The 12,361-nt window shown below is 47.2% G+C and overlaps 1 protein-coding gene across 1 annotated transcript in view; it reads right to left on the bottom strand.

Annotated features, from left to right (window-relative positions):
* Positions 1-1,272: 1,272 nt before the first annotated feature.
* mast1a (microtubule associated serine/threonine kinase 1a) overlaps positions 1,273-12,361 on the bottom strand; it is a gene marked incomplete at both ends in the record, with an annotated part of 58,653 nt that continues 47,564 nt past the window's right edge. The window contains 13 exons of the mRNA XM_079219255.1: positions 1,273-2,960; positions 3,130-3,317; positions 4,225-4,361; positions 4,556-4,678; positions 4,964-5,196; positions 5,272-5,529; positions 5,641-5,885; positions 7,342-7,505; positions 8,933-9,042; positions 9,185-9,307; positions 10,444-10,545; positions 10,863-11,028; positions 12,124-12,256. Of these exons, the coding sequence (XP_079075381.1) occupies positions 1,273-2,960; positions 3,130-3,317; positions 4,225-4,361; positions 4,556-4,678; positions 4,964-5,196; positions 5,272-5,529; positions 5,641-5,885; positions 7,342-7,505; positions 8,933-9,042; positions 9,185-9,307; positions 10,444-10,545; positions 10,863-11,028; positions 12,124-12,256 (3,670 nt within the window). The remainder of the gene's footprint in view (positions 2,961-3,129; positions 3,318-4,224; positions 4,362-4,555; positions 4,679-4,963; positions 5,197-5,271; positions 5,530-5,640; positions 5,886-7,341; positions 7,506-8,932; positions 9,043-9,184; positions 9,308-10,443; positions 10,546-10,862; positions 11,029-12,123; positions 12,257-12,361) is intronic.

Raw genomic sequence — 12,361 nt, 5'->3', positions numbered from 1 at the left:
ATCTATAGAGCCCTTTAACAAACACAGAACTGTATGCTACATCCATAACGGCCTGCTTTCCCCCGCCTGGGCTCAAAACAACACATATGGGGTCACTGTATATGTGCTTACGATATATATATATATATATATATATATATATATATATATATATATATATATACATATAAAAAAGAACTCTTACTGGATCCTAAATGCTGGATCCTAAATGCCGTCTGTTTATTTCCAGTTTGGTTCCTCGTCATGACCCCCATGCTGAGTGTGATTATCCCACGAAGAGACACACACACACGCATGTTCTCACACACTTAACTCACTCGCAAAACACACTCGCATCCTAATTCATAGGACCACGGGTTTAAATGCGTAAAAAAACAAAAAAAACAGTGCTGCTTCCTGTGGCAATGTGAGTGCATGTTTGTGTGTATGTGTGTGTGTGAGTGCATGTTTGTGTGTGTGTGTGTGTGTGAAGGCTGTAGTCAGAAAAAAAAGAAAGGGTGCTGTGGCAGCCCTCCTGCGAGAGGGAGATAAGCGCTGAGCCTGAGCTCTGTCAAACGAGCTTTCCTCTGCAGGACGACACAGCCTCCAAGAAGCAGCAGAATTAGACCCAAGGTGGCTTCACGCGCTTTCACACACACGCGCTCTCACACACACACGCACACACGCACACACACACACACACACTGCGACAGACAGAGCTAGACATGACATCCGCTGACAGAGTGCCCGCTTCAGGCCTTTTTGTCTGACCCTCAGCGACTCCGTCAGCTGCCGCACGAAGAAGGAATGAGCTCCATCATCTCGACTGGTGCAAACAACACAACGTGAGCGCGGGACGTCGTCTCGCTTGTGATGAAGCGGCGAGAAAACGAAACGCTGGCTTTTGGAGAAAGACAAAATAGAGTGACTGGATTTTGGTATTCACAGTTTTCAGCATGTTTTGATCGGTAAAGCACTTTTTGACCCTCTCGTACCTATTACACGTGTACAGTACATAACCATAAAGGACATGCGTTCACAGAGACCCACACACATATACATCTGGTAAAGTACCACGTTACATTAAAGAGTCCTCTTATTAAATAGTTTATAATAGAAAACCAACAGATAATGCACCTTTACATGAGATTGTTTCACTCCTGGTTTTGAGTTAGGAATCAATAAATAACATTTGATATACTCTGAAACTGGAATGTACATTGTTTTTAAGTGCTTGACTTCTGTTGCATCGTTCTTCATTTTTTTTTTTTACTGAAGTCCCATTTAGGGGGGTCACATCTTGGACTGGCTGCTCTCCAGCGGTGAACCAGCAGGACTTTGGGTCACCGCTCGACTTCCAGATGGAGCGTCAGACTTCCCCGCTGCGCCTCCCTGCCTCTCCTCCGCCGCCTTCGCCTGCTGCTCTTTGCTCTTGGACCCCTCCTGCGAGCCGAGCTTGATCGGCCCGAGGACGCTTTTGGCCACGGTGGTCAGCTGGCTGACGAAGCTCGTCTTGTCGCCGGGGGAGACGGGCCGCGACTTGCAGAGCGAAGGCCCGCAAAGGGAGGGGGCGACGGACGTGGGGGAGGGAGAGGGGGAGGGCGAGTGCTCCTCCACCACTTCCAGGCGACATTTGTCCTCCCAGTCGAGGGTCCCCCGGTAGCAGTTGACGGCGCCGAGTCCTTGCCTCACCTTGCCCAGCAGCAGCGGCGGCCCGTGTGCGGGGACGATGGGGGCGAGGACGCGTGCTAAGAGTTTGGGGCTTTTGGAACCGAAGTCTGGAGTCCTCGAGTCGCCGCTCTCCGCTCCGGCCCTTCTCAGGCCGTCCCCCATACCTGATGGTTTGAACGGTTTGCTCATGCTCAGGGGACCAGCTTTCGCGGACGCGTTCCCGCCGATGGATTTATCCGGACTGGAAGCAGAGCTCCTGTTGAAGGCAGAAGCCGGTCCACCGGGCCGACCCCGGCTGTCTGCCTCCTGCTTCGGTTCAGTTCTTCCCCACAGCTGCTCCTTGACATCTCTGATATTAGAAAACACACTTTTAGCTCCCATGAGGTCTTGCTGTTTTGACGTGAAGTCCGCCGGACTCTGAGGGATCTTTTCAGGTCCCTTCTGACTGCCTAGACTTCCCGTGGTTTTGCTCGGGGTTGTGCCGGAAATTGTAGCTTTAGGGGTTTCTGCACAAAGTCTGGAGCTCTGGCCAGCCTGCGAGCTAAAGGGCAGGTCACTATAAGACCTTCTTGTTAATGACGACTGGGATCCTGTCGCTCCAACGCGACCCAATCTCTCCAGCACTGTCCCGGTATCAGTCTCCCGCTCCCTCTCCCGTCCCCTCTCCCTCTCTTCCCTCTCCCTCCCAGCCAGCAGCGTTTCCCTGCTGAGCGGGGACTCCTGTCTCCCGAGTCTCCTCACAGGCTTCAGGACCCCGGTCTCTGGGTTCGTGGAGGACGAGGGCAGGGGCGGAGGATTAGGGGGCAGGTTCTCCCCGTCCGTCTCCAGCAGGCTCTGGAGCCCGAGCTCACAGAGGAAGGCGTCCTTGCGGTACTCGGAGTGCTGCACCTCCAGGCTGTGCTTCCTCAGCGGACCGCCCAGCCCTCCCGTGGAGCTGGACTGGGTCAGAGGCGAGCTCAGCTTCTCCGCCGACTGCACCCGCTTGAGAAGAGGCGACCGAGGGGGTTCAGCGCTCTTGGGCCTGGGGCGGACAACCGGCGGCGAGGAGTGGAGCTTGACGGAAAAGGACTGGGTGGTGTTGGAGCTCCCCACGGTGTGGCCGGGCAGCGGCGGGGGCGAGGCCTGGGTGGGGGAGGGCGTGTGGGCGAGCGGGGACAGCGGGATGTTGCCCGCAGACTTGCAGCGGGCAGAGCGGTACTGGCGGTGGAGCTTCGGGGAGAGGCCGTGCAGGGAGCTGGGCCTCATGTGCTGAGAGGGAGCCGGGGAGTTTGGAGTGCTGGAGGCCGGAGAGCTGCTCTGGGAGGAGGCACCTAGAATGAACACAGACAAGATCAACTCAGATCCCAGAGGAGCAGACACACACATTATATCTTCTAAAAATATGCCCAGTTGTTTCCTGTGCAGTTTCCAAACAACTATTTCTCCCGTGAATTGACCAGGTGCTTAAACACGTGTAAGGACATCATTCCAGCGCCCTACCCAGGTGCGAGGGCTCGGGGGTGGAGCGGTAGCCCTGAGTCGGGGACCGGGCAGACAAGCTGTGAGTCGGGGAGCCGGGGAGACTCTCGCTGGAGGACAGGGAGCGGTTCAGCGAGGAGAGGCTGCGGCTGGTGTGCAGCAGGTTGGACTGCTTCGTGATCTTACGGAACAAGGAGCTCCGCTTCTTACTGTCGGACGGACAGACGAAGAAAAGACAGGGAGAGGAAGTTAGATTTAAGTTAATACTTTATTTATTTTTTACATGCATTTGTTTTCATATGAGCACGGGGGTTGCGAAAAAGGATCATTTCCATTTTGTTTGTGTCAAATGTTAACTTGTGATCAGTGATAACGGACAAAAGATTACGATACTAGAAGGAATGGAGACTAACGGCTACTGACTCATTTAGAATGCATGTAAAACTATGATACGCTATGTAAAGTAAACAGTAATATCAATCAGGGCTTAAACATGCAAAACCACTGCGCCATGGATTGGAAATGTCACCAGATAAACACAGATATATGTTCTCTTTAATGTCTTTTTTTATATTTATCTTGTTTATTGTATATAATATTTATATATCTACGACGAGAGCTAAGTGTAACCAGTCAAATTCCATGTATGTGTACACACACATGGCCAATAAAGCTGATTGTGATTCTGAGATAGACAAAAGAAACACACAAAAACAACCACCTCCTTTACTATTGTATTTAACCTCATGAGACAAGTTGTACATTCATTGTACAAAAAGCTAAAAAGGGGATTAAAAGAAGATGTATGGATGTAAGAACGGTCAACTCATTTTTGGTTTTCAAAAGGATTATTTATAAAACAATGTATGTATATATTTATTCTATGTTTTCTTTATTTCAAATTAATTATCTGATTTAATTGATGATAATAATTTAGGATAGGAATATATAAGCATTTTTTGCTTCTACCTATACCTTTTCAGTCTTTCAGTTTTGTATATTATATAGAATATTGTATTGTAATGATTGACTGAATAAAACACACAAACAAACAAACAAACAAGACATCAGAGACATTTGCCGTCTCTGCTGCGGTTCAGGCGCGTATGCTCTTACCTTTCCTGGCCGTCCTTTCCCACGGTCCTCTTGTTGCGGCGGGCCATCTTACACTTGTAGCCGGCCTTGCGGGCGGGACCCACTTTAATTGAGGTGTTCTCAAAAGGCGTGGTGGTCACCGTCACCTTGTTTCCACTCTACACAGACCAGGGACATTAAATCATTTTGACAGCGATCCAGCGTGTCGCCTAAGCACATGAATAGCCTTTCCTTGAAATTGCCAACTTATAAATAGACAACCAAGAGGCCTATTATTGGCAGAAATAGAATAACTGCACGGGACTATTCGTCCCACTAAACACGCGGTATGAATAAGCCCACTGCCGCCTACCTTGAGGATGAGCTCGACCACTTCGGTGTGCACCAGACCGTGGACAGACTCCCCGTTGACGTGGGTGATGAGGTCACCGGCACACAGGCAAGCTTCCTGGGCGGGGCCGCCGTCCTCCACGTGCTGCCGAGTCACACAAAACATTCAAGCTCAGAGCAGAACGGGGAGAAATCAATCACAGGGGAACGTTCGATGAATCGCCGACAATTAATCCAAAAAATTAAACTGAATACGTTGATAAGATTAAGAGGAAAGCATGAACTATTTTACTAATGTGTGTTATTCCAGAGCAACTGCAAGGGAATGAGAAATAACATTTCTATGGTGAAATTTGAACCCCAATAAATCTAGAACTTCAGTCCCAGGACGAGCCTTCCTCTCAGTTCACAGACTTCACGAGTCTCTTACCCAAACAATGTGATGCACGCTGTAGATGTCGCTGTCTCCGATGTAGACCCTGATGGCCCTGAGAGTGAAGCCGTACTTCTTTCCAGAGCGATGGATGGTGATGGGGGAGCGCAGCGCGCTGACTGCCGGGCAAAAGTCTCTGCTGGGCGAAGAGTCCCGGGACGACGGGTTGGAGGAGAGCGAGTGGGGGGACATGGGGCTGGCCAGCGGAGAGAAACCGCCGTGCTGCTCCACTGGAGAGGAACGAGATCATATTAGCGTGCCATCAAACTATTCTTCCCAACAGGACTTCTGTTCTGCGCGCTCACCTGCCGGTATGATGACAGACAGGGCCGTGGCAGAGGCCGACTTGATGACCTTGTTTCCAGCTCTGGAGTTGCGTTTCTCGCTGTCGCCGGACAAATGCTGGTGGCGCGCCCGGCGGAGGACCAGGTCATTGGTGGCCCGGGCCCCCAGAGGGTCGTACAGAGGGGTCATCACATCCCGACCGGCTACTGCAGGACCTGGGGTTAGCGTGGCGGTCGCCGCGGTGACTCCCGGTGTCTCTCCATGTCTCGGGGACTTGTCTGTGAGGATGTAAGTCATGGAGAAATAGTTGTTTTAGTGTAAAGTAAAAGCTGCCCAGTGACTTAGTCATCTAACTGCATTACAGGCTGCTTCGTCATCTCCTTCCTCACCTGCTCCGTTGAGCTCCTTTAGACCGTTCCTCTGCTCCAGGAGGCTCGGCGAGGGCACGCTGGTCCCGTCCAGTGAGGTTCCACGGACCCTCAAGGGTGCCTGGCGGGACAGGAAGTCTGGCTCGCCGTCTAGCGGCGAGACAAAGCGGTGCGTGTCCATGAGTGCAGAGAAGCGCCGGCGAGCGCCGAGGGGAGGGCTCGCATCGCCCTCCATGTAGAGCGACTCCGAACAAGACAGGCGCTTCCTGCAAGAGGAAGGACGCGGAAAACAGAGTTGGATCAGAGAGAAGCCATCGCCCGACAAGGCTAGGAGTCGGGAATGTTATTCATCTCATGGGAATGTTATTGGTTTTGCAGGTATTTTGTCATAAATCAAAGTATTGAACACATGTTGACCTGATGATGGGGCGGCACAAAAAGTGAACGGCAAAGTAATTACAATTAATGCTGGAGGTGGAAATGTTCGGCTATTCATGATTTTCCTGATAAAAAAAAATAGTTTCGAGGGTTTTTTAAATTTTTTTACACACTCACTCTGTCCATACTGTTTATATTGTATATATCCAGCAGATTCATATCAACCCCTATATGAATTATTTATATTACCCCATGGATATTACGCTGCACTTTGGGTTAGATTCTGAACTGCATGTCATTGCATCAGAACCAATGAAAATAAAGTTGACTCTAATCTAACACTGAATGTGAAAAATAACTTTTGGGGTTTACAAGCTACTTTAATTAAAGAAATGAATAAAAGTAATGAGCTGCAGCCAAAAAGTAATCATAGATGGTGAGATGCTGATAATTCTTACTTGAAATGAGAGAGGGGAAAATCCAATAGGAAAGGTAAAAGGTGATGAGCCACCTTCACCGTATCGCATTTTCAAACCACTATGAATGCAGAATATAAATAAATGAACGATTCGATTTAACATGTGAATGTAGAGAGATTGAAATCCAGTCGCATGCCTCCTAAAGATTGAGGTGAAATGCAGTTATGAGAAGTAATGGCATCCAGCCTCTGCCGTGTGCTCTCAGTTGGAAATGTGTCGGATAATAATATGTAGCCTGGACTTTTTGTGAGCCGCCTCAGAGCATAAATAGCGAAAGCAGCGGAGCAGAATTACGTTTAATGAATCTCGATCTCAGGGTCAGAGTCATTTCTTTTTGCATTTAGAAAGGCTGAAAAACTAAAAGCCTTCATTCAAGGTAATGTGAGGTCTCTTTTTCAATCCAATGTGTGTTCTCACTATCCGAGTCATACAGATAATAACAAGTTAACTATCGAGGGTTCAAACACAGTCGCATTAAACCACCTGTGTTCAATAGTTTTAGAATTACCAGGAATCATCCTTTTGTGTATCTAAATTGGAAAGTGACGCAGTGGATTTGAGAGAGAAAAGCCTTCACATTTGCTTATTCATTTAAAAGTGACACATCAGAGACACATTGTGTGAGTCACATGAACCAGGCATCAAATTCTACTCTCCAAACTTTGCAGAGGTGGGATCTGCAGCCCGCCGCTGACTGTAAAGTGTGTGCGAACTCTCGCGCAGAGTTCTTTTTAAAGAAGTGTCATAACTGGTTTTCCGTGCGATAGAAAGCTATTCAGGCGCGCTGGGATGTGTGACGGTTTGAGGGAAGCACCTTGAGAACATGCCTCCACAACACCTTCAATCAATACCGCCCACCACTCACATCTCGGGGGATCCGGTCCTCCAGCTCTTGTCTCTCATGCTGAAGCTGCCCAGGCTCTCTCTCTTGGTCACCTTGTCCTCCCGCGGGCCCTTGTGCTCCCGACGGGACACGGAGTTGGAAGCTTTCTGCTCCAGCTGAGACAGATGCTCCATGCTGCTGTACACCTGCAGGGGGGACACAGTCAGATCAATCTTCATTTGGGCTGTTAGCAGTTATTAATAGCTCTGGGGAAATGGAGGAGACGTGCAGAGCCGAGAGGCAGTTTGTGGTTTGGTTCGAGAATGCTTTGAGAATAAACCTGTATGTCTGACACCAGCTCCACCTGTTTTACACATCAAAAGTCTGTTTGCAGTACTTCTCATGTGTCTTTTATGAATCGAAAAGCTGAAACAGGAGGATTTATTTCCCTTTTCACCTAAGAATTGCATAATTTCCCATCGTGGATTATTGCGCTAATCATCGCAGCTGTACATTAATAAATTAATATAAATCTGCGCTGGCTTTTGCCACTCTTATAGCTAGACGGGCAGTTTTACTGAGATAGAAAGAAGCCGCCCCTCCCACACATTATCAATGGCTTGAGAACATCATGTCCTGCTACACGGTACATGGATCTGAGAAGAAAGTAGAAGAGTTGGAGGCTCTTTCTGACGGACTGTTCTATTTGTATTTATTTCGTCTGTATACTTAATATTGCTACTGTATTCTTCTTTACTGTTTTATATTACTTGATTGTTTTATTTATTATGTGTCTCTTGTGTGCACTTCTGCTGCAATCCTGCAATTTCCCCGCTGTGGGACTAATAAAGGATTATCTTATCTTATCTTGATTAACTATTACTTATTCTCTTTTCTCCCCCCTCTATCTATACATACTGTTATTGTATAGATTGAGTTTCAGTATGTGTGTGTTCACTGCAGACCCCATTATGTGTGAGAGGCTTTGCTTGAGAGAGGCAATTCAACAGCCCTCGACCGTAACTTCAAAAACATCTTAAATTTAATTGAAACTGAGCCCCTCAATGAGGCACTTTGGATTTTCTGAGGAGTGAGAGAAGTGAAAGGAAGAACACGCCGGCGCTCTGGGAGAGAGAGCGTCACAGCTCAAAGTGAAAAGAGACTTGTTATTAATAATTAAAAGAGACTTGGCCATAGAAAGATTGTCCGGGTCGTCAAACACACGTCTGTAGATTAACAGAGAGGAAGGAGGACGGAGGGCTCAGCCTTCCCTGCATCCACGTAGCTGTGGAAGCTAGCAGCTGAGTATCAACAATAAGCGCCTGTCTCATGTCAGAAAGTCCATATGGTGTATTGATATATATAACAGGAGCTGTAGGAGAAAGGACACATGTATAAAAGGCTCATATAGTGTGAAATATAGTGTGAATTTTCACAATATAGTGTAAATTGCCATAGTCTGTGTTTGTCACACAGTGTGATGAGTCATATTATGGTGTGATGTCATAGTACGGTGTGTACAATATAGTTATAATGTTTAAAAAGCGAGACACTAAACATGTTGACGAGAGTGAGAGAGAGAGAGAGAGAGAGTGAGAGAGAGACGAGGCTGGAAGAGAAACAAAAGTCAAACCTTGCTGAAGCGAGGAGAACAGGAGGAGAACTGTCTGATCTCCACCGGCTCATCGTCATTGGTGTCGTCCTCGTCGTACGTATTGATGTGGTGATACCGATCCGAGCGAGCTGGCAGGAGGGAGAGGGAGAGGGAGAGAGAGAGAGAGAGAGAGAGAGAGAGAGAGAGCAGATGAAATATATGAGTCAGTCCAACATTTAAACTGCATTTCAGAAGATGATTGTACTACAGGCGCATAGACCCGGAGCCTACTGTCGAAGTAGCTGGTGTCCTCCTCCGACTCCAGGTGAGGGATGAACTCGGCCTTCTGTCTCAGCAAACTGTTCCAGTCCAGCTCTGTGAAGAACGAGTGCTGCTTCACCTCGAACGCTCCGCCTGGCGGCACAAACAGCAGCGCCGGTCGGCCTCATTCAAAATACAACGAGCTGCCCAACATCGTGGAGCATTTAACAGCAGAAGAGCCAGATATAGAGGAGAGAATACTGGATTTACTGTGATCCAGAGTTATCCTGACATATTTCTGATATTTTCATTATCTGGATTTTATGCAATCTTATCTTATCTTTGTGCAAATTAAAATTAAAAAAATATTTAAAAACTAGAATTTCCGCATCGTGGTTGTTTGCCTCCGACGACCAGTCAAGTTGCATCCTTGTCTGTCTTATCCTATTAGACATGTTGTGTGAAATTGTCCGAATTAGCACATTTATTCTTGAGCCAAAACATATTTTGTGATACAGTAACCTTTGACCTCCATATTCTAATCAGCTCAACATTGAGTCCAGGCAGAACTTTGTGCCAAATTTCAAGACATTTAATGAATAGATGAATGCCAATGGTTTGCTCCGTGTCTGTTGGATTTGCCAATAATCCACTGTGATTTATGTCATAATGACATAAATCATGAAAAGATTTTGGAGAAAAGAAATTGAGGCTCCCCATGTTGTATATTGAACTATTTATATTTTTTGCTCTGTTTTCAGGAGCCTGCAGTTCAGTCAAAGTTTCACAGACGTTTTGCCAAGAGACTGTTGGATTCTGTGCTGAGGAGCACAGAGTTTAATGATTTTTACAGGATGTGGTTAGTGCAAAATGTTTACACACACACACACACACACACACACACACACACACTTTACGCCCTTTCTTGCAATGTGGAGGAGAGTAGATGAAGAAAACCAATTGTAAAATGCTGCTCAAGCTTTGATGCTCGCAGCCGGTCTACTACCGTGTGATGATGGCCAAGGTCAGGTTTAATTGCAATCCACATGTTTACACAGCAAGCGTTGATATAGGAGCAACATATTGTGTGCGTAGGGAGTGTGTGGTTGACCTACAGAGAGATAGAGACGGTGGATGTGCTCAGACAACACCGGCAGCTTGTGAGAAATGCTTGAATGCTTCTTTGGACAAATCCTCGTTAATGGCACTATGCATTAGAATTAATTAATACCAACGCAATATAGGTGGAGATCAGAGCTCTGATATCAGATACATGTAAAAGTTAGTACCTGTCCCCAGCCTCATGAGAGGGTTGGTCTGCAGCAGGGCAGAGATCAGGTCCTGGGCATCCGCAGGTAAGGCGTCGTCACCGTCTGGCCAAACTATATTGTCTGACGGAGACGACAAACAGAGCAGAAGGTCGGTGCTACGAGGAAGACAGAAAGTGTCTTCAGGCTGGTGCTGCAGGATTGCCTTCAACATCGGCATGGCGGTGCAGTGTTGAGAACTCTGCTCAGACTCCGCCACAGGCTTGAGAAACACTGATCATTAAAGCATAGTTTTCTCAACTTTGTTGGAGTATTAAAATAGTGTAGAAAACTTACTTTAAAGGAAAAACAATAACCCAGAAACCCAATTGAAACGCACTGTGAAGCCTTTGCTGCAGTCTGCGGGTGTCTCCACAAATAGACCAGCACTCCTGTCTTACCTGTGATGACCTGCCCAAACAGCTCCTCCGGGGTGTCTCCAAAGAACGGCACGCAGCCCACCAGGAACTCATAGAGGATGATGCCCATGGCCCACCAGTCCACCGGCTTCCCATAGCCCTGACGGAGAATCACCTCGGGAGCGATGTACTCCGGAGTACCACACACCTGAGGAGGAGGAAAAGGAGAGGAACGGAGAGGGAAAGAAAGATGGGTTGGAGCTGCTTCACAAAATCCCACTGAAACCAAGTTACATAATTGTCCATTTTCCTCAAACACTCCTTAAATGGCCCCTCCAGACATGATGCACGACATGTAAAAATGCTCTGCTTTGTATAATAGCTTGTCTTTGATATAATTTTTCCACTCCCTTATTCCTCATTAAAAAAAATGATGAATGTGCAATAGCACAAGACGTCTACTACTTCACTGAAAAGTCTGTTCTAGGTCAAACATCCAAGTGAAGTAATAATGAGAGGAGGAAGGTGACTTTAAAAGTCAGTTTATCCAAATCACAAAAAAGAAAAGTGCTTTCAGTTTTGGTTCTCTGTCGCAGAGAGCTCAGCCTCTGTGTCTCAGAAGAAGCTGCGTCTCTCCAGATACGGACGCAGTACAGCGTTCTCTTTATTTATTAGTAACTAAAAACAGTGAACACAAATGTCCCTTTTTAATGATGCAATTAATATGCTGCGTGTGGCAGACGAAGTCAAGCAAAACAACCTTTAACACGAGAGGCAGGAGAATGGAAACCATTAACTTCCACATTGAGGACATGCTCATCTCTAATAACCTCACGCGTGGTTCAGGAGATGTGAGTGAATACAAAGCATAAGCACTTCACATGACATCATGAGTGAGTGGATGAGAAACACAGAATCTCTGGTCTGTTTCATCCGCAGATGTGAGCTGATTACTGGCAGAAAAGCAGATGCCTGCTTCAAGCCAGCAGAGCTGACTGATTTCATTCTGAGCATAAACAATAAGTATAATTGCTAAAAGCGGTTGTTGTGATGGAGATGGAGATGATTAATGGGTCACAGATTCAGACACACGTTGTAACCCAGTGTCATCATTTGAGGATCCTTGTTTCTGCCAGAGGACTTGGCAGGTTGGTGCACATGGCTGGAGGAGACTAAGAAGATGCCTCGTCCGCCAAATCCCCTCTTACTATTACAAACGTTCGTACGGTCGCTGATTACATGCCGACTTTCTACTTCATAATGTGAAGTGCTGCTATGCTATTAGACCCTCTGAGACACGTACCTGCTTGTCCAGGAACTCTCTGGCGTCTTTTTCAATGTGGCCCTCGTACAGGTTGGTGGTGAGGCTCATTAGTCCCATCTTCGACAGGCCAAAGTCTGTCAGCTTGATGTGCCCCATGGAGGTGATCAGTAGACTGTTTGGAGGGAGGAAACAGACATTAGATTCTGGCGCATTGCAATAAAAGCCATATATAAACGGGCTTTGTGGTGATATTAAAAAAGCTGTGTCGTGGTCTCAG

This window comes from Taurulus bubalis (assembly GCF_910589615.1).
Source record: "Taurulus bubalis genome assembly, chromosome: 6".
NCBI classification, from domain to species: Eukaryota; Metazoa; Chordata; class Actinopteri; order Perciformes; family Cottidae; genus Taurulus; species Taurulus bubalis.
Note: the sequence above shows the minus strand (reverse complement) of the source record. Positions and strands in the feature narration are given on the sequence as shown.